Consider the following 27,334-nt stretch of genomic DNA (forward strand, 5'->3'; position numbering starts at 1 on the left):
CATGAGATAAAAAGAGAAGGAAGAGGCCAGAGACAGCTGGTTGGTATCCATCTATACATGCTTTGCCTGAGTTTTTAGAATGGGGAAAGTGACCAAAAAATGTTGATACTGGAAGGGACCCTCAAGATCATGAGGAATAGGATCCAGAGTGCTTAAGTGACTTTTCTAAGACTGCACACAATTGGGTGATGACATCTGTACTTTGTGTCAGTCCAATGAATGAGGGACACAGTATTTAAAAATATGGCAAATATGTCATTACGTGTATAGATATGTTATATACAAAGGGTTTTACCACAGGTTTGTTTACGGTGACAAAAAATCAAAGCGACATAAGTATCCATTACGTGGATACACGTGATGGAATTCTTTGTAGCCATTACAAACGGTGGAATAGATCTACATTACTGACATGGTAAGCCCTGGGGCCGAGCTAGACGGACACTTGTGACTCTCTGTTGTGTGACAATAGCAGATGTCAATGTAGCGTGTTAAGTCATCTGGGGTAAAATTGTATATATGTATGCATATGTAAATATATATGTGAAAAAACGTTTACAATAATTATCTCAGAGGTGAGGTTTTGGATGATTTTAACTTTCTTACTTACATTTTCATGCACTGTTGGAATTTTATTCAAGGATCATGTATCACTTTTTATAATCTGAAACCAAACAGTAAAAGGACATCCTCCTTTTTGTCACAGATATCTGTGTGCAGTTTCAGAGGTTTGCAGGATGGTGGCGATGAGTTCCCCCACATCTGGTTCCCTTATAGTAGCTTTCCCCTCAAAAATCTACAAGGTCTGCTCAGCATACAACCTAAAAGGAAGGGTGTTATGGAGGGCATGATGCCTTGGATCTTCAAATAGACGTTGTTAGCACAAGGGTGGATTAAGAGGTTCCCACAGCATCAAGAAAATGTCTCTGTTTAAGAGTAAAAATTAGGAAGAACAGAATGGTTGATTTGAGCCTCTGTGGATGTGACCACGCTGAACAAATGTGTGGCAGAGATTAGGGGTCCCCAACTCTATTTGAGATGCTTGGGTGTAGCCACAGGCAAGTATAACTAAAGCAAAAATATAACTGGAAAGATGAAACTGAATTAACTGCATTGGATAGCACTGTAATTTGGCTGAAGGCATAGCACGTTAACCAAGGGGGAAAAACCAGTGCAGGGTCTGGAAAATGAGCTCTGTGTATTGGTCAGCATTTATCCAGCCCTGCTAGGGAAGAGCAATTGTGAATTCTGTGGCCACCGGCTCTGCCATGTTCCAGAGCCTTGAAAGACCTTCCTACATACCACCCACCGAGAGTAGAGAGCGCCTGGCATCCACGTGTTTGGAATGGCAAATGCCACCTTGTGTGTGCACACGTGAATGAGTCTTAAGACTTCTGGATTAGTCTTAAGACTTCTGGAAAGACTTCGGATTAGTCCTGTAGGACTTAAAAATATTCAATCAATTATCCTAAAATTTAACTGGAAAGAGTATTCCATTTTCCAATGAGGCTGAATAATGGAGTCCCCTTACTTAGTGTTTGTTTGTTTGTTTCCGCCAAGAAACAGTTCATGTCCTTGAAAGTGCTAACTTAGTCTCAAGATTATTTCTAGAGTATCACTATGTCTGTGTACTCTCCTGACCACACAGACCCAGGTGGACCCCTCGGCTGCGCTGTCCAGCTTTGTGCCCTCTTCCCTGGCAATTTTCCTTGGGCAAATGTAAAGATATGTGTTAACTGCTTTCTCACATCTGCGGAAGTTTAGCCACAGGGGTGCTCTGATCAGCATCTGAGTTTGAGGGGAAAATCTTGAGGGAGAACAGGAGATTCTTTTATTTGGGGATTGGACACTTTACTAATTAAATGTATTAGTTTTTTTTTTTAAAGTTCATTTATTTTTGAGAGAGAAAGAGGGAGAGGGTACACGAATGGAGGATGGGCAGAGAGAGAGGGAGAGAGAGAGAGAGAGAGAGAGAGAATCCCAAGGAGGCTCTGCTCAGAGCCCAGAGTGGGGCTCGAACCCACGAACTGTGAGATCGTGACCTGAGCTGAAATCAAGAGTCAGATGGTCAACTGACTGAGCCACCCAGGTGCCCTAAATGTACTAGGTTTTAATTGGATAACTGCAATGTAGCCAGAATCTACTTACTGGACCTGATGCCCACTCTATACAAAAGGAGGGACAGTCACTCTTTAATTCCTTATAAACATTCAGTGCTTTACCTGAAATGGTCCATTAAGCACTAGTAATAATGCATTCAGTAACATGAAGGGCAAAGTGAAGAAGGCGATATGCGTTTAATATCCATCTTCTAGTGTTGCTGTTGACATTAGCTGGAGAAAGACCTTCTCACTTTTTGTTTTGATCACCACTTATTGTTTGCTGGTTATTCTTCTCTGGCTTTGGAGCTGCAGTGATGTGGACATGGCTCGGGAGTTCTGTTCGTTTAGCCATTTTGAACATCCATACAAATCCCAGCTGCCTGAAGAACTTAAAGGCAGTAATTAGCATCAATCTGGTAACTGTCCAAGGTGGCTGCATTGGCTCCTTTCCCCTGCCGAGTTCAGATGTCTTCAACAGCCCATCCTCTTCTACGGCAACATCACACCGCTGGGTCGGCAAGACTTTCCACTTGGCTTGAAGTGCCTGACCAGGGGCCCACATTCTTGGAACGCTCTTGGAGTTTCATGAATTTTATCTTTCAAAACCAGTTTCAGGACGAGCTCGCTGAGACAAGAAAGCAGGGGAGACTAACAGGATTTTAGAGACTCTCTATTTGGGGGAATTATACTAAAATGACATCTCAGCGAGACAGACCTGAGAAAGGAAACAATACAGGTGGAAGAAAACAGTCTGAGGGAGAAAAAAGGACAGGAGAGTAGCAGGAAGGAAAGAGGGAAGAATATGACATTTCTGGTAAATGCTCAAATTGCAAATATGAGTGGCAAGGGACAAAACACCCATTTGATTTTGGAGGATACTACGTAACTTTTAATTTATTTACCTTTCAAGCAGTGTTTGCTAATATTAGCATTGACATCCCCTGCACATATAATAGGGAACATGTTTGAGATTCTTTTTGGCTAACTGACTTTGAGCAAAAACAAGTTAAAGCTATTATTAGTTTTCTTTTCTGGGAGCCATAAGGGGCCAAATCTACCTTCGGAGGTTTCTCCTTGTATCTCATCATTAAAAGCTCTTGATTCATACGTTCATTAAAAGTGTTTACGCCGGCTCCAACTTGAAAAGCTGCCCTAAATGGCATTGTGCCAGAAGTTGATTCTCATTGCTTCAGAAGGAGGGAAAAATATTCTTGTAGTTGAGGGTGACGCTGTGGCACTGGGCAAGAGGGGACATTCCTTCCCAAGAATAAATGACTTTACTGAGGTCAAATGAAATTTTGCCTGGTTCTTTACCCCCATGGAAAACAAAAGTGTCTAATCTACCCTCCAGATGAAGGGCATGGGAGCACGGAGCAGACAGGCAGATTACCCCTAAGTGTTTGAAAAGACCCGGGCAGATGGCAGAGAGAGCTGTGCTCTCCGGCCCCTTGTGGTTTTAGACCCCTGAACTCTTCCCTATCCATAGCCTTAAGCTCATGGCCGTGGAAAGAATCAGAATCAGACTTAACATTTTAATCACATCCAGAGGCACGGTAAGCTGGAACTTCAGCCAGAACAGATCTGATTTCCTTCCCAGACTTGACAACTTTGCTTTATAAAATAAGTTCAGTGACATTTCAAGGGTTAATTAGGAGACTTTAGAAATCCTGGACTGGCACTGATCTTTTAAAAATATTTATACAACTTCACTTTATATGATGCCACGTGTGTGTGTGTGTGTGTGTGTGTGTGTGTGTGTGTGTTTTAAGAGCTCAAAGCATTTAAGATTTTCTTTCCAAACCCTAAACATTTGCAAAAGTACCCAGGAAGGTGAGATTTATTAAGCACATTTGGAAGGCTAGGACGTGGACTCACTTTAAAGTTGAAAGGTAGGAGGGCAGCTCACTTACTCACCCCCAGGCCAGGCAGTGGGAGAGAAAAACTAGAGCTCCTGTTTCCAGGAATCCTGTCTCCAGGACCCCTGTCTCAGCACACTGCCTCTTCCTTTCAAACCCATTGTGGGAATCCAGAAGGACCAAATGACTCCTCCACTGCTCCTTTGTTAACCCAAGAGCACCTCTCCTGCAATGTTTCCTGGCTCCAGATTTCTCTATAAAAAATGCAACCAGACCACATACTCCTTAGCATCCCAGGATTCTATCCCCGGAGCCCAGCTCTCCTCGGGAGGGAGTATGAAACTTGTAGAAGGCATTGGAGGTGAAGGCAAGCCGAGGGGGGCAGGAGGTGAAGGCTCAGAGAGAATGTGCTGTCCGTTCTGTCCTCACAGCTCATGGAGGATTCCTGGGTCTCACCATCCTCCCCTCTCCAAGGCTTAGGCTGTTCAGAGATCACTGGGCCTCTTAACCTATTCCTGGGAGTGGCTTTTCTCAAACAGGCACTTTTATTATCAAATGAGTGATGGGGGAGGGGGAGGTGAGGAAAGATAGGAGAAGCTGATGCAGTCTTCCGTCACATCATCAGTTTGTAATGAAAAACCTATGCTGTCTCATCCTTACGGGGACAGAATTCAGTTTTCAAGGGTTGCGAAGATGCAGTATTAAATCAGTGTGTGCACGCATGCGTGCCTGCGTGCGTGCGTGCGTGCGTGTGTGTTTTCCCCAGCATCCACTTCAGCAAATATTTTCTCCTTTCCACTTTGAAATATTTTTCCTAAAAAACAAAGTAATGTAGGTTCATTGCAGAAGATTTGGAAATGTGACCCACAAGAAACTGAAATTCACCTGTTAATTTTACCATGTAATTTTATCAACATTTTGGTGAATAGCCACAGTCTGTCCTCTATTCTCCCATGGAATAGAAGTCCCAAGAGGGTAGGGATCTTGCTCACATCTGTGACCCAGAGCTCTGAACAGTGCCTCATGCGTGGCAACGTGCAGATATATCGGTTGAATAAATGCATAACTGTAAAAGAATAATTTGGATTAAAATTAAAATAGGTTGTCACGATGCAACAGGGAACAGAAATAGAGTTGCCTGGATGTGGCAGACTTGGATCCAAGCTGCAGCTAATAATTTATGGTGGCTCCTTGGATATGTCACATCACCTCTCTGGGCCTGAGTTTCTCCTTCAGTCCAATAACCATAGTTAACATTTACTGAGTGCTCAACTAGGTGCCGAGCATTATTATAAGCTCTCTCCGTGTTATTTCTCACTGCAGCTCTGTGAAATGGGTACCTTCTGCCCCCATCTGATGCACAAGGAAACAGGCCTGGGGAGGCCGATTTATCCACAGCCACACAGCCAGTAAGTGGAGAGCTGGGCTTGCACTCTGGCATCTGAGTTCTCCTCTCCAGTGGAATGCCTTGGCTATAGGACCAAGTGACTTCCAGGGCCCCTCCCTGCGAAGCTCAACTGCAGAGCAAGGTCCAGATGATTATTACATGGAGATCAGAGAGCAAAGTTCTTAACTAGAGGACTTGCTCCTGAATGTGAAGAGTCCACATGGGCATTCATTCACACAGCGTAATTAGAGACCAGTCTGCTGTTGAAGCAGTGCTCCATCATTCAGAGGCATTACGAGGGCTCGCGTTGTGTCCTGTTCTGGTTCCCAGGACAGCTGTCCCTAGGACGGTGCACCTAAGTCAGGCAGGGAAGCAAGTAGGAACTGAATCTGATCATTTCTGATGGCTGGCAACCCGGATGCATGAGGCAGAGGAGGAGGAATGGGAATCTCCTTTGATGATTAGCGAGGATTTCAACGGGCAGGGCTCTGTCCTGTTCCCTCGCCCCCTCCTCCCCAGATGTACATTTGGACAGATAAGTTGTGTTTGCCTATGCCCATGGTAACCGTGTCTCCTTTTTGGTGAGGAGGAACGGGCTTCGGTAAATAGATCTATTTGTGTGACTCCTAGTACTCATTTGAAGCAATGTCACTCCTTTTTCCACTGTGGTCTGTGTGTGTGTGAGTCAGAGGGAGCCTAAACAGGCTTCTTTGAATTGATGGCTCACTCCCAGCCTCTCTTGACCAACTGCCAACCTAGCAGGGCGTAGCTTACCAACAAATCTTTTTTTTTTTTTTTTTTTTTTTTTTTAAAGGCAGACTGATTCATAGAAACTCCTTTAAAACGCAGTGAAAAGAAACCGCCCATCACACACCCCAGCACACTAGCGCTGGAAACTTATAACCTCGGGAGGCAGGTCCCTCCCCACACTGTGGTCACATACCTTCAGAAGAGCGAACCAGGCAGCCACCAGCTCCTCAGGGCGCCTCCGTCGCTCAGGACCCTCAGGTAGGACAGCTTCCAGCGCTGCGGGGAAGCTTGGCAAACTTTCTTTCCTTCTCTGCTCTCCTTCTTCTGACCTCGTCACCTAAGCTCCGCGTTTTCTTTTTCCCTGTAGCTATTTGTCTATGAGTCTCGGAATTGAACTCTTTGAAACATCTGGCTGAAAGTGGATGCTGAGACAACTTTTTCCATAAGGTTCAGAAAAATGCCTTTTGACTGGGAGCTTGGGGGACCCGGGGTAGAGGGTGGGGGGTAAGTCCGCGGGACTGGGCTGTGATTATGTTTTGCAGTAACTGGGTCCTTGCTCTGAAATGTGGAGGGAGCAGGGATTTTGGAACACGCCAGGACAGGGCATTCTTCATGGGGAAACACTACATGCCTTCGAAAGGGCACACCGACTTGCCAGATGCTTTCCAGTTTGTCCGTTTGGATTCAATTGCTTCAGGATTTGGGTTGTTTCTCTTGGTTGTTTGCTGGTCTCTTTTGGATGATAGGTAGATACGTGCTTTTCTGTTTATTTTAGTTGTTGCATTTGCTCCTGCTCGTTTAGCTTGTTCATTCACTTCTGTTTAAATGTGTTTTTTCTCCCCACCGGATGGGAGGAGGGGGTTGGTTTGTTTAAAGAAAACAGAGAGGTGGGGGGGGCGGGGAGCGGGCGGGTTGGGAATCAACTGGTGTGTCAGAGAAAATGCGGGAGAGTTGCGTTTGGTGGAATCAGCCTGATGTGGATTCCAGAGCTCCATGTCTCCTGGCCAGATGTAGAGGATGGGGAGAGGCGGGAGGAAAACTGGGTTTGCAGGAGAGGGTGGGGCAGGGGAACTTCATCTGGTGTAGAAAAATGGTGAATGGCTTTGTGCTTCCACCCCAGAAACAGCTGAACTTTAGTTCTGAGTGGAGAGAAATAATCATTATTATCAGAAATAAGGAAAGGATTTTTTTTTTTTTTTTTTTTTTTTTAGCTGAATGTGGAAGTTTTCGGCATGGAAGGCAGTGATTGTTTTGGAACATTTTATCTTCTCGCTCTTCCAGAATGTGGTTGTGCAAACGCAAACACTAGTATTAATGGTAAAGAGAGTCTGGAGAAAGGAAGAAGGGTGATTTCTATTTGCTTTTTTTTTTTTTTTTTTTAATGTTTATTTATTTTTGAGGGGGTCGGAGGGGCAGAGAGAGGGAGACACAGAACCCGAAGCAGGCTCCAGGCTCTGAGCTGTCAGCACAGAGCCCAATGCAGGGCTCGAACCCATGAACCGTGAGATCATGACCTGAGCCAAAGTCAGACGCTTAACTGACTGAGCCCACCCAGGCGCCCCTGATTTGTTTTATTTTTAAGTTAGCATTTTGGCCTAGGTGTGGCCCATTTCAACATAGATACTGGTTTTATTTTTCCTCCACATAAACAAGATGAGGAAAATGACAGGATTCAGCTTGTCAGACGAAATTAGGCTTTTCCTTTAGAAATGCAATTCGTTGGAAGAGACCATTTCAATGCAATCAGCCTGTGTACATTGTACAGACAAGGCGCCTCGTAAAACTGCCCTCGAGGGGATGATTAACTAAGTGCAAGGGAAACTTTTCAAGCTGCAGGGAACTCCCACATTTGCTTAAAATGTTTATTATTTCCAGATTACATGGATGTGGATTCAAGGAAGCCATTATTAAGTTGATAGTAATGGTATTCTATGAATCCAGCATGAATCTTCTTGTAGTTCTGTGCAACTTAAAGCTATAAGCAATATTTATCCAGTCAGCACATAGAAAATACTGACAAATCTGGGAGTGTCGACCATCACGAATTGCATTTTTTTTGTGTGTGCATTTCACATTACACTGTAGTTCTAGCAGTGAGAAAATACGCTGTATGTTATTTCCTGGCGTTTTAGGGCAATTGTTGAAATGCTGTTCTAATTCTTGCCTTTCCCACTGCCTCTAAGTAGTGAGGGAGCTCCCTAGCTGCAGGAGTGTTTCTGGATTTCAGCTCTAAGTCTTTGAAAATACTGAAATGTGAGGGTTATTTTTTTCCCCCTGCAGCCTCCCACCCTCAGAGTCGGATTGAATTCCACCACAGACTCTGAAGAATGGGGCGGGGGTGGAGTGCTGTCTGGAGGGCTTCAGGACATCCGGTCTGGCATCCTGGTCAGAGGACCCCCCAGATTTTACATTGTTTGAGGGCACTAAACTGTCCTGAGAGTTGGCACAAGGCCATCAAGGGCCAACCCAGAGCAGATCACATCCCAGAACAGATGCTGGCTACTTCCCAGGACTACAGGGCACATCTCTGAGGAAAGGAAAGGCATCCCTTCTACTGGCCGCTAGAAAAACTTACTGTGACTTTCTCAACTCTTCCTGCTTCCCTCTGAGACCAGCTTAGGCCTATCCAGTTCCCAGGGGCCATCCAGACTCCAGGGGGCCTTGTGAGTGGGCTCCATAAAGACCACCCTGGGATGCAGACCCTCTTGGCTTGGTGTGGAGGGTGCAGTGGGGGGTTGGTTCATGCCAGATGCACAGGGGTCAATGGAGAGACAGCAGTCAGCGACCCAGAAGGCTTATAGATGAAGCAAAATGTTTTCCTGTAGACTCCTCAGAGCCCGGTAGGAAGTATATCTGACAAATGGCCATAGAAAAGGGCACAAGGCAAATTTAGTTACACTTTGTCTTTAATTTTGTTCATCAAATTCTCAGTTTGAGGGAGATTCTCAGTCTGAGGATCAATTCATTCATTCTCCACCATATGCAGAAATCCTATTTTTACACCACCTTGGACAGATGGCCACTTTACATTTCCTTAAAATTTCCAGAATAGGGGTGCTCACTACCTCCGAGTGAGAATCTCCATGCTCCCCCACTACCACCCGCCCACTTTGCCAGACAACTCTAATTATTAGAATTTCTTAAATTCAGCACAATTGGCTTCTCTATAACTTCTATACTGTGCTCCTAGCTCTGTTCCTGGGCATGCAGAAAATATCTCTTCCATTTTTGTTGTCGCTCTACTCTTATTCTCTAAATGCTTAACCCTTAATTAATGTTCAATGGATAAAACTTGACGAATTGGTATTATCATTATTACCTAAGACTCCGAGAGAGCAGGAAGCATTTTTAAAACTTTACAACTATGCACGTCGTCAGCCATACCCACAGGATTTGATTCTGAGGGATTTCATTTTCTAAACACATGAATATGGTTTCTTCTTTCACTTACCACGAGTATATCCAAGGCTGCCGAACGCAAAAGCTCAGAGACATTTGGGACTCTCGGACGTACAGACCCAGAGGGGACACACCCAGTCGCTACTTATGGAGGTGATGGTTAAATCAGTCAATCTAATACCAAAGGCACAGGCTTCGAACTTGGCCTTGCCGGGGTTATCCCGTAATTTGGTTTATAGTTCACGTAGCTCACACCTTTACATTGTTACCACCTGTCATGATAGCTCCAGGAACACGCTGCCAATCCATTATAACCCCAGACTAATTGCTTGGCCAGCACAATGGATGTCAGTCCTGGAGAAGAGCTCATAACCTTTAGCCAGGGTAGATCTGAAAGTTTCTGACCGTGAAATTCTCTTTTCCAAGACTCTTCCCAGTTCTGCTTAGATGATCCCGGATTTCTGTTCAGTGATCAAGGGAGCCTTGATTGCTCGAATTCACAATACCCCACCCCCAAACACATATGTCTTGAGACCACTTTTTGTGGTACTTCAGTCCCTGGTGCCCTGAAATAATTTCTTGCAATTTAACTGAGAGATCCACTGACACTGAAGCATAAAGATAAAAGTACAAACCCTTGTGGCAATCTCTGTTTCTCTCTCTTCCTTTGAAGAAATATTTGGGTCAGCATTTTCTCCCCTGTTCTGGAAATGGGCATTTCCCAGGAACTAAAATGGACTCCTCTGCTCTTGGTGCCATTGACTTGATGTGGATGTGGCAGCTTTCGTATTTCCTGAGTCTGTTTCACGAATTCTTCCCTCAAATGGGGTAGTTAAAATTGAGAACACAGACATAGGTTGAAAGTGGTGGTAAGAATCTCGGGGCAGATGCAACATGGCTGAACAGGGGAGGGAGGGTTGTGGTCTGGTCCCCACTCTGTCCTGTGACCATGGGCAAGTCACTTGTCTTCTTCATGGAGGGAACAGAGCTTGATGGTTTCCACGGCCTCCCTGTGGCTCTGAAATTTTATTGTTCTAAGGTCTTATCATCCCGTTTTGAGGGATCCCTTGGCTCATGCTGATAGTTCAATCCATAAAAGTTGGGAGAAAAGTTAACTGAGGCATTGTGTTGCATCGCAGGGCATTCTACACAAGGTTGAGGGTCCAGGCAGCCTCCTGGGCTCATCTGCTCTGAGATTCCTTTCGCCCTGTCATCAGATAGTAATGATTCACCCAGCTCTTGGAAGAAAAGGAAGAGGTTTGACTGATTACCCACAAAGGGCGCCAGCTCAGATGAGAAGAGGCAGACCATAGAAGCCTGTTAAGACACTGACAACAAAAAAGGATTCACCAGTAACCAAACCAGGTTTAGGAAGAAACTGAGCTGGTCCTGGGAAAGGAGCTCCACCCTCTTGTCTGGGAGGGGGACCCTGCCGCGTGAGGGTGTGGTGGTAAAGGTGTGGACGAGAGCGAATCTTAGAATTTTCAAATTCAAATAGTCGAACAGAACAGTCGTAGAGGAGGAAGGGGGAGCGGTGCAAAGGCAGGTGTTTCCTTAGGCTTGTGTGTTGAGGGAGAAGAAGAAGTGCCACTGGACAGTTCTAGAAGAGGGAGAAAGAGCGCCACGGAAAGAGAAAGACAGGGAGAAGTGCGGGGAGGATCCCACCCTATTTCCTTCCCTTCTTGTCTGGGGAACACCTCCCCCCCCCCCTTCAATGTTTCTGAACATTCCTCAGGGTCAAATATTGTGTTCTTTGTCCCCTGTGAAGAACCTTTGTTGCCCAAGCTACAAATGTTGGTCAATACATCCTTGGTGTCATTTGAATTTCCACTGAAAATTTATGCCAACAGGGCAGTGATCTCCCTTGATGTTTTTCCTCTTTTCAGAAGGCTCCGATCAGAGCTAAGAGCAAAATGAAGTCCTTGATACTTTGACTTCTCTCAAATAATCAAAGGCCCCTCCTTGGGGGCGGGGGTGCTGGAGATGGGGAACTGGAGAGAGGTTTGGTATCCTGGACCGGTGAGTTAGGCTGGTGGGTGCTGCGTCCCGGCTTCCCTTTGCCGGATGTGGCTTTGGTGGAGAAGGGACGCTTGTGCTGTGGGTGGGGGCCAGGATGGAACGTTGGAAGCGTGTCTTAGGGCTTGCAGTGTGGGGATCTGGTCTGGGACTTTTGGTGGCTCTGCTGTGGGCCTCCTTAGCAACATGACAGGAAGAAGCAGCTGCCCCCGGCACTGTTTTGAGGGGGCACTGCTGACCCTCTGATGAACCAGGAGGTGGTGGAAGGAACAGAGCGAAGGGTAGCTATGGTAGGAGGTCTAGAACGTCTGCCGAACCCTGAGACAAACACGGGAGAGAGAAGATCATGCTGGAATGGAGGAGGCCCGGCCTGGAGGGTGCGAGACGGTGGGTTTCAGTTCCCCGTTCTGGTTTAGCTCCGGGGAAGGTGCATTTTCTCCTTGGTTCAGGGACTGGACTAAAGAACCTCTACACCTCTAAACAAGCGCTCTCACAAAGAGTAAGGAGGCCTGTGTCTCTCCCCCCAGCACACTTGCCTCTGGTGGCCTCCCTCCCGGCCCTGCGGGCTCTCCAGGCCGCTTTGCTGGTTGTAGCATGTTGCCGCCACCTACTGTCGACCCGCCCAAGTGCCCCTGGGCTGGGCCACACCTTGATTTTCTTCCCAGACCCTAGTTATTGTCTTGGCAACCTCTCCCTCAAAGACATTCTGGTGGCCAGGACACTCCTCTTTTGTCAGAAGCAGAAGACAACCGCAGCTTCTGTCCTCACCCTGGGGGCCGTCGCCCCAGCGGCCTGGCCAGCTGTGGTCTGGGGGCGTGGGCTGGTCCCCGCATCACAGCCCAGGTCTGGCCTGAGCCTTTGCAGATGTTGCCAGATCCACCCCCTGCTTGGACACAAAGGAGGACAAGAGGAAATGAGAGAGAGAGAGAGAGAGAGCCTATTCTCCTTGGGAGCATCTGCGAAAGCAAGATTCATGCTACTTGTTTGTTTTTAGCATAGTCGTCAGCCCTTGGATTCTGCCAGAGAAGTTGAAAGTCCATTTGGCCGGCCTGAGCCTCTCATCTCACGCAAAGGAACAAAAAGAATCCCCAACAACCATCTAGCCTTTGCTCTGTCAGGCACGAGCCCCTCAATCCTCACGCTAGCCCTCTGAGGTCTACAGATCACGGTTAAGAAGTGCTGCAGTCAACAAACCACTGCAATGTATACTCTACATGTCTTACAATTTCATGTTAATTATACCTCCACAAAACTGAAGTTAAAAACAGAAGTGATGGAGTCAGGATTTGAACCTGGAGCCCATGTTCTTCATCACCGCATACTCTTTCTCTGTAGGAGGCACCGACCAGAGAGGTGATGTGATTTTCCCAAAGTCAGAAGTTAGAGGCAGAATTTGTTGGAGATTTTGGTTTTCTAATAGGTGCTTGCCTTTTTCCTTCCTTCTTTCCTTCCTTCCTTCCTTCCTTCCCTTGTCTTCTTTCTTTCTTTCTTTCTTTCTCTTCCTTCTTTTCTTCTTTCTTTCTTTTTCTTCTTTCTTTCTTTCTTTCTTTCTTTCTCTTTCTTTTTCTTCCTTCTTCTTTCTTTCTTTCTTTTTCCCTTTCTTCCTTCTTTCCTTCTTCCTTCCTTCCTTCCTTTTTTCTTTCTTTCTTTCTTTCTTTCTTTCTTTCTTTCTTTTTCTTCCTTCTTTTCTTCTTTCTTTCTTTCTTTCTTTTTCTTCCTTCTTTCTTTCTTTCTTTTTCCCTTTCTTCCTTCTTTCCTTCTTCCTTCCTTCCTTCCTTCCTTCCTTTTTCTTTCTTTCTTTCTTTCTTTCTCTTCCTTCTTTTCTTCTTTCTTTCTTTTTCTTCCTTCTTTCTTTCTTTCTTTTTCTTCCTTCTTTCTGTCTTTCTTTCTTTCTTTTTCCCTTTCTTCCTTCTTTCCTTCTTCCTTCCTTCCTTCCTTTTTTCTTTCTTTCTTTCTTTCTTTCTTTCTTTCTTTCTTTTTCTTCCTTCTTCTCTCTTTCTTTCTTTCTTTTTTTCTTCCTTCTTTCTTTCTTTCTTTTTCCCTTTCTTCCTTCTTTCCTTCTTCCTTCCTTCCTTCCTTCCTTCCTTCCTTCCTTCCTTTTTCTTTCTTTCTTTCTTTCTTTCTTTCTTTCTTTCTTTCTTTCTTTCTCTTCCTTCTTTTCTTCTTTCTTTCTTTTTCTTCCTTCTTTCTTTCTTTCTTTTTCTTCCTTCTTTCTGTCTTTCTTTCTTTCTTTTTCCCTTTCTTCCTTCTTTCCTTCTTCCTTCCTTCCTTCTTCTTTCTTTCTCTTTCTTTCTTTCTTTCTTTCTTTCTTTCTTTCTTTCTTTTTCCCTTTCTTCCTTCTTTCCTTCTTTCTTCCTTTCTTCCTTCTTTCTTTCTTCTTTTCTCCTTCCTTTTTTTTTCAATACCATGCTTGTTCCCCCGCCCCCACCCCCTGGTTCTTCATCCCTAACTATGCGAGAGTTTGTGCTAGTTTATACCAAGGTCAGTTAAAACACTACTCTTTCTCTCATAACCCCCATTTATTATCGATAGACCACGTTTGGGAGATGGAGCCCCCTTTCCTCCAGGACCATGAAAAAATAGTTGTTTCCCCTAGAGCATGTAGTTTTGCAGCTTGATTCCTGATGTTTCTCCTGGTCATAAGCTGCTCTGCATGTAAAAACATCAGGCCCCGTGATGATGTAGCTATAGTGAGATACAACCTGAAATTCTTTCCTTCCACACTGAACATCAGACATCCAGAGGCAGGAGGAAATGGCCCTTTGGGATCCTTTCTCTCCACATGTTTCCCACGGAGAAATTAACACCGCCCTCTCCCACCCCTACGTAAAAACAATATTTAGAATGGAAAGTACGCTTGACATAAAACAACAATAACAATGGCCAGAAAAGCTCATCTAAGGTCTCATCCACTCAACCTGCTTTTAATCCCAGCCTTTTCCTCCTCCGGACACATCCTCTCCGACTGCTCCCAAAAGAGAGTGTTTCCTTTCCTGCTGTTGTGTTAAATGGACATCCACTTTGCCAACCCAAATGATCCTCGATGGGACACAAACACATCAAAAACAAACCAACCAAAGCAGAATGATCCTGAGGAGGATAGAAAGGCTTGGTGTTGCCACTCTACACAGTGTCCTTACGGAGGAGCAGCAAGCAGCCACCGTTGGGTGTCACGCTAAGGGAGGTGGCGCAGAGATAGAGGCTGACTCAGGGAAATCATGTGATCAGGGGCAGCTTCATCTTTCATCTTTTCTCGTGCCTCGCAGGAAGTACCACGTCTTTGGTCAGATGGTGTGAGAAAGCTTTCTTCAAAGTTTACAGTTACCCAGAAAGGCACGGAGATTTCACAATCAGGAAAACATAATCCAATGAAAAGACAGAGTCGTGTCTAAAGTCGAATAAAATCCAGACTGTATTATGACATGATTGAGGTTTAGGGATCTACGGTGATGTCCTTTGGTTACTTCTTTGATAGCAAGGAAGTGCTGCTTCAAAGGTGACCATTCTAGAGAATGCCTGGAGGCAGCTTTATTTTTTATTTTGTTAAAAAAATTTTTCTTAGTGTTTATTTATTTTTGAGAGAGAGAAAGAGAGGGCAGGGTGGCAGCAGAGAGAGAGGGAGACGTAGAATCTGAAGCAGGTTCCAGGCTCTGTGCTGACACGGGGTTCGAACTCACAAGCCGTGAGATCATGACCTGAGCCAAAATCGGATGCTTAACCAACTAAGCCACCCAGACACCCCTGAAGAGGCAGCTTTAGATTAAGAGCAGGACTAAGATAAGGGGTAGGCGTTGCCAAGAGCAGATTCTGATGCATTGTCAGAAGGACGTTTCTAATGGGAGGGTCTTGGCAAGTAGTGAGCTCCCTGTGACTGGAGGAGTTTAAGCACGACTTAGATAGTTCCATGGTATGGATTTGTAGCTGAGGTTCATATATTAGGGAGAAATGTTAAGGCCCCCTTCTCAGTCTAGAGATTCTATAACTTAAAGAGATAGAAAAGTTAAATCTGTGGACAAATTAGTGGTTAGAAATTTAAGATATTTTCTTTGCATTCACTTATATCCTCTTAAATAAAAGGCAACAAACACATATATACCCTTGTATGTTCAAATGTCAAAATTACTCAGGAAAATATTCGTATGTTTACATAAGTATTTACATAGGAATATATAACACGGAGCTTGCATATAATAATATGCTCAATACATAGTTATAATCATGTACAAATGATTTCTAAAAACTGTAAAAGACTAAAGTATGTGTATGTAAATGTATATACCTTCCTAATAGCATTTATTTGCTCACTGAATGGAACTTTACTTGGTACCTGTCATGGACAAGACTCTCTTTTCGGAAACTTAGAATCTTAGGGGTGAGAGAGCCAAACATTGCCATAAGTAATTTTGTTACCAGGCAGATTGCCCCTAGTGGTTTTAATAAAGAGCTATGTAAGGTTATTACACAGTAGGGGAAAATGACTACTTCTGACTTATGTATCCGGGAAGGCTTCTTAGAGAAGGCAGGATTTGAGCTTCTTTGAAAAAATTTTGATAGGTAGTTCCTGGAGGAAGTACACTTGAAAGCAGGGCTCTTTCTCTGGAAATCAAATCCTCAGGATTCCCAGGGCCGGAGTAAGGCGTTTGGAGCCTCTTTTCCAGTGGTCGGTGGAGGGGGTGGTGAGGTGCTTGGAGGATTTTGAGCAGAGGAGTGACAAGGTCAGATAAAGAAGTGGCATAAAGGGTACAGCAGAGAAGGAAGAGCTCAGAAGGAGGACCACCAGAGAGGCTGATGCCGTGGTCCAGGTTAGGATCTGAACTGGGCAAGGACAAGGCGAACAGAAAGTAAGGGGTGGATGAGGGATAAATAATGGAGGAAGAACCCATGACCTGACTGTGGTTTTCTGAGCTATAAAATTGGGATGAAAGGAAGGAGAGATGGGGAATTTGGCAGCTGGCCATGATTTCTCCCTTCTCCCCAGAGAAGCTTGGGTTATACAAGGCTGTCAGGAAAATGACCAAGCTGTCTTCGAGCTAAGCAGCTGATTCACATGTTCTCAGAAAGCTCTCTTGCACCATCTGGTAAAGGATGCCTCCCTGTGTCTTTGTCCAGGAGAATCTCACTCACTCTCAAATGAATCGGGGACATTTGACCTCTGTGCGACTCCCTCTCTGCTCACATAGCCTCCGACCTCCCCACCCTCCACCCCCATTTCTGATTATGTTGTACCCCCCAGGCTCTGGCCAGTTCTTCAGTGATTGAAGCCCAGGATTTCCACCACTTCCTTTGCTGGAAGAGTGGGTTTTTCATTGTCCTATTCTATTGTGTGGCTCCCAGTTATTGTGACTTAGACCACCACCCTTAAAGAACTGAATCCCCCAGACTCTGGTGGTGGCAGTTCAATAAATACACATACTCTGTGTTGGGAAGAACTTATCTGACCCTAGCTTAACAACCATGGAGCCAAATTACCAACATCTAAACTCCTCTTCTGTATCTTTAGAAGTCAATTATTCTCAAAGTCTCTGCAGTATTACGTACCCATCAGAAAAGGAAAGGTGCCCGTAGGAGCCTGATTTGTTTCTCGTGGTCAGAGCATCCTAAAAATTAAGGCAAAGCAGTCTCAATAGCTATGTTCCTTTGATTCTTTCATATTTTTTGGGAGTTGGAGGGCATAAAAGGAAGGCAAGAAACCAATAAAGATTTAAGTGGATGGAGACAACCTGGAGAGGACAGTTATCCCCCCTCCCCCCACCCCACCTTTAGGTAGTCATTTAGAGCTCCAATTATCTTATAGAATTTGTAATTCTCAAGGTCATTTCCACTAACTGTGATAATTTTCTTTTAGCAAAGAACTTAATGCAAACCTAGAATGGTGAGTGTTGTGAGATTTGCATTGGGACTAGGAGCATAAAAAGACTGCCGCTCCTGTGTGGGCTGGGCAATTTGAGAAGAAAAGGGGAAGCATGGTCAGGAATAAAAGATGGCGGTGGTGGAAAGGGAACTGGCTGGTCTGTGTGTTTGGGAGAAAAGGAGAGAGAGCTGCTGTGTGGCTCTAAGTCTCAAACTTCCTTTTCTTTTAATACTCAACTTCTCTCTAGAGTCACAATGCATGCCTCCCATGCTTTTCTCAGTTTCCTGCTCAGCCCAATCATATCCCTGAGCACCCCTGTCTCAAGAAATCCTACTCTGCTTACAGTGATGAGTGGAGAAATATGTTCCTTGCAACTCACATAGAACAGTCAGTGGATGTCCTAGCCTTTAAGAACACAGTGAGTGCACTAGCTCTGTTGGCTTAGGTTTAAGTACCATAAATAATGTTATGGGAGTCCCCAACAACCAACTGACAAACTTTGGGGCTGCCAATGCACCAAATGCTCTGAAGGTTAGGCATTGCACCTAGTTATTTAGAATTGCAATGCTGTTATTTTGTACTTCCTGGTTTGAGCTGCCCAGCTGTGACTAAGAGTATGCTTTCCACTGGAGAGTGCCATCCAAAGCATTTTAGAGAGGTCTGAGGCAGAAGCCAATTATTGTTTTAGTGAAACCAACTGCCAAGGAAAAAAGTTGTTACAGTCAATACTTCCAATGATATGGATATTCAGAAATGGTTTCTTTTCAGTGCTTTTGTATGAAGTGAGATACATACCAGGGTAGGGAATGAGTCTCCTTGCAAGCTGCACTGCTGATAGAGGGTGGGCGGAAGGTTTAAGAGCATGAGAACTTCTGTTATTTATTCCCATTCTGCTCTGCTATTAGATCTCCAGACATTCACCCATTTGTAGAATGGTTGTCTATGAACATATCAAGATTTCCTCTGCCACCTCACCTCTGGGTGAGGGTTTCTCTGCTGGGGATACTCTAGTATAGGGACTGGGTGACTAGGAACAATCCAGATGAGAAATTTAAGAAGATAGTTTATTCTGTTTCCAAATGTGTTACAGAGGGCCACTGAAAACAATGGAAGCCCTCCTAAGCTGACAGTGGATGACACTAATAAAACCTGACGAATTGGGGGCAGTGAAAAGATGGAGAAGTTATATGTATTATGTGCTATCTCCAGCTAAATACCCCTTACTTCTGGTTGGATACAGCATCCAAAAGCAGAGGAAATTATGTGTTCTATACACTAAGCACTCTTGCTAATTCAAGACGTTTTGCTCCTTTCCTCAGCGGATAGATGTGGCACGATCACAGGAATCTAAGATGAAAGAGAGTCACTTCTTTGCTTGATTCCCCCACCCACCCCTCCGGCTTGCACAGGCAGGGAAATAATGATCAGGTGGGGCTTTGGCTTAGATCAGGAGTGAGATCCAGCCTTGGTTCTGGTGGCAGTGGCTACAGGTCTCATTTCACAAGCAGACCAGAGCACACCTAGTTAAATCACACCACGTTCAGTCCAGGGAGCAAACAATGCTTACAGCAGGCAAAGAGAGCATCTGCAGATGACTGGCCTGAAGGTTAAAGCAGCCAGGAAAAAACAGCAGAGCACACACAAAACACAAGGGAAGGTACCAGGCCCTGGGGAAAGGGAACACCACACGACAGGGCACTATAGGACCTCTCCTTCATAAGGCCATTACCCTCCAGATCAGCAGAGAGATCACGAGGCTGAGGGGTAAGTTGGGTGGGCTGAGGTGGATGTGCAGTAGGAGGAGGGTGTATGGAATGCAATAATGTTCAAGTCATCAAAATGGAGAGTGTAAGCTGAGCAGGGATGAAAGGAATCAGACTTCCTTCGGAGGGTTACATAGCAACCCAAGGGGGCAGAAATTTCTACTGAGTTCCCAACAGCAGGCAAGGCAGGGAACTCGCGATGTTTCCTCCACCTCGTTTAAGAAGCCTCATTTGGTGTACTGTATTCTGTTCTTGGCCCCTCAATCTTTTCCCACTTTTAGGAGGAGAGTGTTTGTCAATTAGAAGCCAAAGGAATAAAAAAAGCATTTATAGAGCCCAAGGAGGATTAAACATATGACTCGTTATGTAATAATTTGTAATCCCCTGAAGTCAGCCATTTCCTTTCCCCATGAAGGTCAAGATCAGGATCCAAGGATGGTGTGAACTTTGGGGGTGTCAGGAGGATGGTCCAGACAGGGCTGAGAAGAGTGAGCTTTCTCCTTCTGATTCCTGAGGGTGTGTTCTTAGTGGTCTCCCCACTCACAGGGCAGGTATTAGGCATAATGACAATTTCTAAGAGCCCAAAATGATCTGTACACACTGCCTTGTGATGTACATAGCAGATATCCTACTACTTGTACTTCTCATAGGGCAGCCTAGTGACTGACTGGTTATATTGGCAACAGCCACTCTCAGTTTCATAGACTAATAATAGGAATACTAATAGCCACAACCAAAGCCACCCTATTAGCACCTGCCATGTGGCAGGCACTGGGCTAGTTTTACTTTCATGATCCAGTTTAACCCTCCTGTCCCCCCTGTATAATTAACATTGCAGCCCCCAGAGGAGACTGAGACTGAAAGATCAAGTGATCTTATATGATTCTAATTCCACCTGTTTAATTTGGAAACCTCTTTTCACTGTGCATTAAAGTCAAGCAGAAAATTGCGGAGGTATGCACGAACCTGCGACAAGCAAAAATAAATTTGAATGTGTAGGAAGATTATTAATAGCAGGCATGAAAGCTCCAAGCTCTCCCCTGAAGCGGCAGGATAAACTTCATGATTTTTGTCATTCACAGTGAAATTGGACACATTCCTACAAAGTAGTCTGGGTTGAAGGGAAGTGTTGGGATTGGGAAGGAAGGCAGGGGTTGCTGGAGACAGTTGGGATACACGGAGGGGAAGCCAGCGTCTGCCTCTCATTCCTGGCCTGTAAAGAGCAAGTCTCCCTCAGTTACATTAGAACATTCTAGACTTTGTGGGGTTTTGTTTGTTTGTTCGCTTGTTTTAGAACATTCTAGACTTTGAGTACTGATGAGGAAAGTGAGAGGAGATAAAAGGCACCTGAAGTGTTGGGACGATAGCATCAGTGCTGGCCACGAAATACCTGGGACAGCAGGAAAGTGGCTCAAGCACGCTCAAAGCTTCAATTAAATTAGGTGGAGTGAGAGAGAGAAGCAGGACAATTGCAGGATGTGCACAGCCATCTCCTCCTAGGTGGGGACATCCACATATCCACTCTGCTGTGAATAACCTCCAGCCCTTTCCTTTTGAAGTCCCTTGAGCCTATACGGCATCGTAACTATTGTGGGCATGATAAAGCACTCCCTCCGCAGCTGACATAAATCAGAATAGCCACTCCCATGTGCATCCTGCGTATTTTCTTTATGATCAGTGGGCTCCCTTTTTCTCCTCTGCGGAGATTATGGCTGAACGCTTTTGTTATCCATACCCATTCTTAATGCATATTACTTCCCAGTCCTCCTAGCACGTGAGTTATGCATTTGCCTGTCTTCTCCATTGGGTCCTGAAGGATTGGACTTTGTGTAAATGTCACGCACAAATAGATGGCACCTTTAGTGGTGTTTCAGGCTGCATGCTTCTAAAGCCCCAGAATCGACATCGTGCATCAACAGAAATACAGCACTGTGCCCTAGACAAATAGCAGAGTCCCTACCATGAGCCACACACAGCCCAAAGGCTCAGGTGCAGTAACACAAATCTGAAATGTTCAATCAGTAGGTGATCAGACCATTAAACTGTAATTAGGTTGTTATAATTATTGAATACCAAACAACATTATAATAACAGAAGTTGTGGCTCTCACATTTTATAGCTCACCCGGGATCAAATTAGTGGCCTATTCAGTCTCTGGGCATAGTAATAGCTGCTGTTCTGTAGAAGGAATCCACTTCTATTAATATCACTGGGTGAGCAGCTTGATAGAGGCACGGACCCTTCCTCAGTGGAAAATGGAAATTTATATGACATCGTTGCACAGAGACCTGGAAATTACAACTGTGAAAAGGCCTTTTAAAAATCCAAGTTTTACCTTTTGGTGCTTACACCACAAACGAGATAAAACGCCAACGGTGATAAAATGTGGGCTTTTCTTTTTTGAAACAGGCTGTATTAGAGAGAGGAGTATATAAATCCTTGAGAAGCGGAATTATGTTTATATTGAGGTGTATGTAAGCAGACGAATAGGCACTTAGGAAACTAGGTTAATAAGATGTTTCTAGGAATTTATAATGAAATTGTGATGGTTTTTATTGCAGCTCCTCCTGACTTTAGCAGATAGTCCACGCATGTGGGAAAGCTGAATCATCTTCCTGAAACTGACAGTAACCTTTTTTCCCTCCTTTACCTTCTGTCTTTTCAGAATTCTCTTCGCTCTTGAAGCATCAAAAAGCCAAGATGCTGGTATTACTAGCTGGTATCTTTGTGGTCCACATCGCCACTGTCATCATGTTGTTTGTCTCCACCATTGCCAATGTGAGTAACGTTCTTTTTTTCATTCATTCACCCAGAAGTTATTTGGATATTTATATAAAGCACTACAAAAGAAGTTTGAGCCACAACCCCTGCCCCTTGTGAATATACAGTTTAGTTGTGGAAAACAATAAACACACACGCGCACTTCCAACGATTAAACAGCGGGGGGGGGGGGGGGGGGGGATAAAAGCCAGTGTCAACAGCCAGGGCTCTAGGTGTCTAGGGGCTGGAGAAGACAATGAGACTTCTTCAGTCTGTAGCAGAATCTTCTCCGGAGGTGGAGCTTGGAGGATGGGCAGATGGGCGGGGTCTCTTGGCAGGCGATGAATCGAGGAAGGAGTAGGGACGCATTCCAGGCAGGAGCGCTAGCCAGCCAGCCAGCCGAGGCGCCTGCCTCCTTGAGGGAGAACCTTTGTTCAGGGCCCAATGAGGACAGCCATGTATGCAGCAGGAGCAGAACTTCTCTTCCTTCTGGGAACCTTGATTAGAAGGATAGATGGGAGAGAGAGGATGAGAAGCTGTGGTTGCCAGACTGACACATTCAAATTCTGAGCTGAGAGTAGCACGTGAAAGTGGCATTTTGCGTGATTAACCTGGCTCCACGGAATTAACTCACTTAAACAAAACAACATAAAAATATGGAGGTAGCAGTAGCCTTTTCTCTCCGAAGCTTGGGCTACTCTGACCTCTAGTGGTAGTCGATAGCATCACATTTGCTTTTATTGCGCTTTTCTCAGAAAGAGACAAGACAGCTCCTCGCACACAAAAATCAAGGCCACCCATCACTAGATGGGCCAACGGTGGTTCCAGAATCTAAGTCCATGTTACAGTTAAAGAACAAATGGGCTTTAAAGTTCAGATAGAAGAGTTTGCTAACATTGGGGGGGTGTGATCATAAGCAGGGCTAATTTAAGTACAACTCTGTCTGATAAGACAGAATCGCCGCCCATGAGGCCTTCTCCAGACTGCAGGTTGGCCATTCTATACACCAGCCCCTAAGTCTCTCAGAATAACGACAAGCCCAATGAACGACTTCAAACTGCAGAAGTGGAGGCCAAGAGTGCTGAATGTCTGAATTATCAGCTCCTAATACAGGGCTTGGCACCTAGCTGTTTCTTGAATCAAGAGCAGGTGATCACACATTCTTGGACGTGTCCTTCCAGCAATGCTCATTCTAACAGGTGCCGTGTGTGGACAAGTGGATGCTTGTTTTTCAAAAGAAGAATGGTTTTTCTTGGTCCAGGTGGGAAGGGACACTGGCACCACAGTGAGCCTTGGGGAATACGTTTTGGTCACTCTTCTACTTTTAGGGGCCTCGACATTCTTCTGTGTAGATGAAAGCGGCTTCTTGACACGCGGCCCCAGAGAAGCTGTGTGATTTGTCTTTAGCCACACACTCTTCCATCTTTCCTCTTGGGACCTTTGTGACTTCGGTTTGAGTCACATCTCATTTCCACCAAGGCATGGGGGTGCTGAGCCGTGTATGTGGCTCAGTACTGTGTATTGCTTAAGATTCGATCCCGGCCCAAATCTGATCTGTTATTTCTTTTTCTTTTATAGCAGAGGGTGAGTTTTTCAACCACCGTTTGTTTCCTTTTGGTTTCAGGTCTGGGTGGTTTCAGATGATACAAAAACATCGGTGGGTCTTTGGAAAAACTGTACGGGTGGCAACTGTGATGGAACCCTGTCGTATGCCAATGAAGGTATGTATTCAAGGGCTGTGCTTGGTCCTGAGGGTTGGCGTGATCAGAGAAAAGTCCAGCCCATCCGGGACGAGTTAGTCTAATACCCTTGTTCTCCTCCTCCTGTGTCCACAGATGCCCTCAAGGCCGTGCAGGCTTTCATGATCCTCTCCATCATCTTCTCCGTCATCTCTCTCGTGGTCTTCGTGTTCCAGCTCTTCACCATGGAGAAGGGAAACCGCTTCTTCCTCTCGGGGGCCACTATGCTGGTGTGCTGTGAGTATCGCAGTGGTGGGCTCCCATTCGTGCAGGAAATGCTTTTATGTGGGTCTTACCGAGGGTGCTCCCGGCAACTCAGACAGACAAGCACATGGCTCAGTGAAGTCACTTTGGACAGCTTTGTCCCCCGGTTGTTTGTTCTCTTTTTGAGAACCCCTGATCGCTGCTTGGAATGAGTGCTGTCAGTTGCTTCATTGTTTAAACCTTGCGCTCCTGGGGCTGCCCTGTCGCTAGTCCTTGTACAGTGGACACTTGAGGGCAGGAAGCTGGCGGTCCTTAGAGAGCCGAAGCCACTGCCACAGTGCATGGCCTTAGTGCTGTTCTTATTCTTCGTCCTTCTTCCCAAACACACAGAATTTGGTGAGAGGCTGTGTTCTTTTGTATCCTGGGCAGCCTGCCTACATACGCGGGGGTCCAGAAGGGAAAGCTGAGTGGAGGACATGAAGTTCTGTGTTTTGCTTCACACTTTTAGCTTCTCAGAGCAGTAGAGATATGAGAGCCCAAACACCTCTAGTTTACCAACACAACCATCGAGGTTGGTCCAGGGCAAATCATAAGAACAACACTTTGGGGGTAGATGGCCAGATTTTATCCTCCCGATGAGGGAAATAGGATCTTTTAAAAATTATACAATCGGGGCGCCTGGGTGGCTCAGTCGGTTAAGCGGCCGACTTCGGCTCAGGTCATGATCTCACGGTCCGTGAGTTCGAGCCCTGCGTTGGGCTCTGGGCTGACAGCTCAGAGCCTGGAGCCTGTTTCAGATTCTGTGTCTCCCTCTCTCTGACCCTCCTCCGTTCATGCTCTGTCTCTGTCTCAAAAATAAATAAACGTTAAAAAAAAATTAAAAAAAAAAATAAAAATTATACAATCTTTTTTCTTTGTTTTAATGTAAACAAACAAACAAACAAACCTAAACTTTTTTTCCCCCCTTGCAGGGCTGTGCATTATGGTCGGGGTGTCCATCTATACTCATCATTATGCCAGTGGTTACGGAAACCTCTACATGAAGAGTCACCATGGCTATTCCTTCATCCTGACCTGGATCTGCTTCTGCTTTAGCTTCATCATTGGCATTCTCTATCTGGTCCTGAGAAAGAAATAAGGCTGAACAAATTCATGGGGATCCGGGGGGTGGGGGTGGGGAGAAGGAAGCCGTTGAATCTGGGAGGGAAGTGGAAGATGCCATGCAGGAAAAACCAAGAGAGGGGCGGGGGGCGGGGAGGGGAAGTAAGGGTGGGAGAGGCCGAAATCCAAACCATTCCTGAGGAGGTTCTCTATGGTGGAGCCTCTGCCCTTAGGAGAAAGTAATTGGCTAGTACTCTGCTGCTCCCTTGATGCGGGCCCCAGGAGAGCCTCTCTCCAGCCACCACACTTGGCCTCCAACTGTCCTCAGTTACACACACTGGGGCCCCATCAGCTGCCACACCACTGGCTCCACTCCTGAGGCTGAATTCTGGGTCTCGCACTGCGGTCCTCAGACCTATTGCATCAAGTTAAAATAGCGGTACAAGTTCCAGCAAGAGCAGATCTTGTTCTGGGGTTGAATATGCTAAGCCTGGAAGCCATTCCGCCTTTCTGACCCAAAACAAAACATCACATTCCAGTCTGAAGGACCCACAGGAGAGTTATGGCCAGTGAGCCATTATCCCTCTTTAGAACAGATATTTAACTCTGTGGAACTCAGTGGTATTTGTGACAAAAATGGGAGAAAGAGATACAGTCCTAAGGCCAAATTGGTGGATTGCTTAAACCAAGAAAGAGAACTTTTCACAGTGGAAGGCCTGGGGGATGGTCAGAACTCAGACAAGACCTCACGCGGCTGTCCCTCATGGAGACCTCTCGCTATGGACTTTGCTAGGCCTCTTGCTTAAAAGCCAAAGCAGCTCTTCTGGCGATTCTGTAAAGCCACTAGTGACCAATTCAGTGGTGAAAGTACCACGCAAGTTATGGGACCAAGGGGCAGTTTTGGGACACTGCAACAGTAGGGTTATGTTTTTAGGACCCCCTGTCCATACAGTCAGTATTTCTTTTAAGTACATGATGGGAGAGAGAGGGTCACGGTTCCCTGTGACACGATTTATTACCCTCCCTCTCAATGATAACTTTTGAGCATGTTTTGTCTAATTACACACATTGGGGATCAGGACTCCTAGGCTCAACGGTGACTCTCGCTTTGACTCTGCCTGGAGTAGTCACCTTTCAGAGGCCCTGCCTATCCCACTTCACAGGTGATGCAGGGCCGTTCTGGAAGCTTAGTAAAACACACACGAACCAAAACCAAATAGATCCTTGGGTTAAAGGTGCTATATAATTGTGAAGTATTAAGCATACTAGATTTCGGTCGTGGTAAGAACCCAGGGCCTGCATTCCCAGGAAAGTTAGAAAATTCCCATGAGATAATTAAAAATATAGGTGATGGGCAGATAATTTCTTTAAGGAAAAAAAAAAAAAGCAAAAACTCTTGTGGTACCCAATCAGATGGTAACTGGCTGTCTGTTGCCATAGGAGCATTTCTATATAGGACTTAGTTGCAGTATGTTATTCCTGGTTAAGCAGGCATTGCTCTGGCCTGGAGGAGCTGTTTCAAGCCATCTCAGATTCTGTCTAAAGGGGTTGTTTTAGGAAGACATTTCCTCTATTGCCTGAGAAGATCTAGCCCAGGGAGAATCTGAGACATCTTGCCTACTTTCCTTCTCCCAGCTCTCTCCTTATCCCGTTTCTCACGTGATTTTCCTCTTTGGGGAGTTGTTATGCCATGACTAGTGGTATTTATGTACAAGGACTCTAAGTATATTTCTCTGTGTTCATTCTGGTTAAGGGAGTATTGAGGGCAGGCCACCAGATTATCTTGGCTGGGAGTAGAGGGACGGCAAGCCAAAACTGCGGGACGATGACCTTTTTAATTGTGACTTAATCATCACATGATTATAGAAGGCTGTCTTATGTGCAGAAACACACTTACATATCAGATATACCCAAAAGAGATACTTGCATTAGGTTGGAAAGTCGAACTATGACTGGAGTGAACCATGTATTGCCTTGTCTTTTACTTTATTTCTGTGACATTTACGTCTCATGTAATTTGCATTACTTTGGTGGGTTGTTCTAGTACTGTATTTGGCTTCTTCTTCAATAGATTGATATTTCATATACTATAATTGTAAATATTTTGATACAAATGTTTATAACCCTAGGGATATAAAAATAGATTCTGATTCCCTTCACCGTGTGAATGTTTTCTTCCTAAAAAATGCAAGAGATGAAGAATAATCATGACATTTATACCTAATTAAGTTGTCAGTCAGTGTGGTTTGGACAACTTGGCATTTATTGGAGACATTAAGTTACCTTCTGGTAATACATTAGGCATTTCTACAGTAACTCAGCAAGTGAACCTTATTAGGTAGTTTTATCTTGCTTTAATTAAACCTCTTAAAGCAAAAACCAGAATTTTGTAAGCTAATACATTAG

The 27,334-nt window shown here is 45.1% G+C and overlaps 1 protein-coding gene across 1 annotated transcript; it reads left to right on the top strand.

Annotated features, from left to right (window-relative positions):
* The first annotated feature begins 6,166 nt into the window (after nucleotides 1-6,166).
* On the top strand, nucleotides 6,167-27,087 carry EMP1 (epithelial membrane protein 1). The gene is made up of 5 exons (XM_045465227.1): nucleotides 6,167-6,353; nucleotides 21,790-21,902; nucleotides 23,509-23,605; nucleotides 23,720-23,860; nucleotides 24,799-27,087. The coding sequence occupies exons 2-5, from the start codon at nucleotides 21,825-21,827 to the stop codon at nucleotides 24,963-24,965; spliced, it is 483 nt and encodes a 160-aa protein (XP_045321183.1). The 5' UTR covers nucleotides 6,167-6,353; nucleotides 21,790-21,824; the 3' UTR covers nucleotides 24,966-27,087.
* Nucleotides 27,088-27,334: the final 247 nt, after the last annotated feature.

This window comes from Leopardus geoffroyi, chromosome B4, assembly GCF_018350155.1.
Source record: "Leopardus geoffroyi isolate Oge1 chromosome B4, O.geoffroyi_Oge1_pat1.0, whole genome shotgun sequence".
Lineage (NCBI taxonomy): Eukaryota > Metazoa > Chordata > Mammalia > Carnivora > Felidae > Leopardus > Leopardus geoffroyi.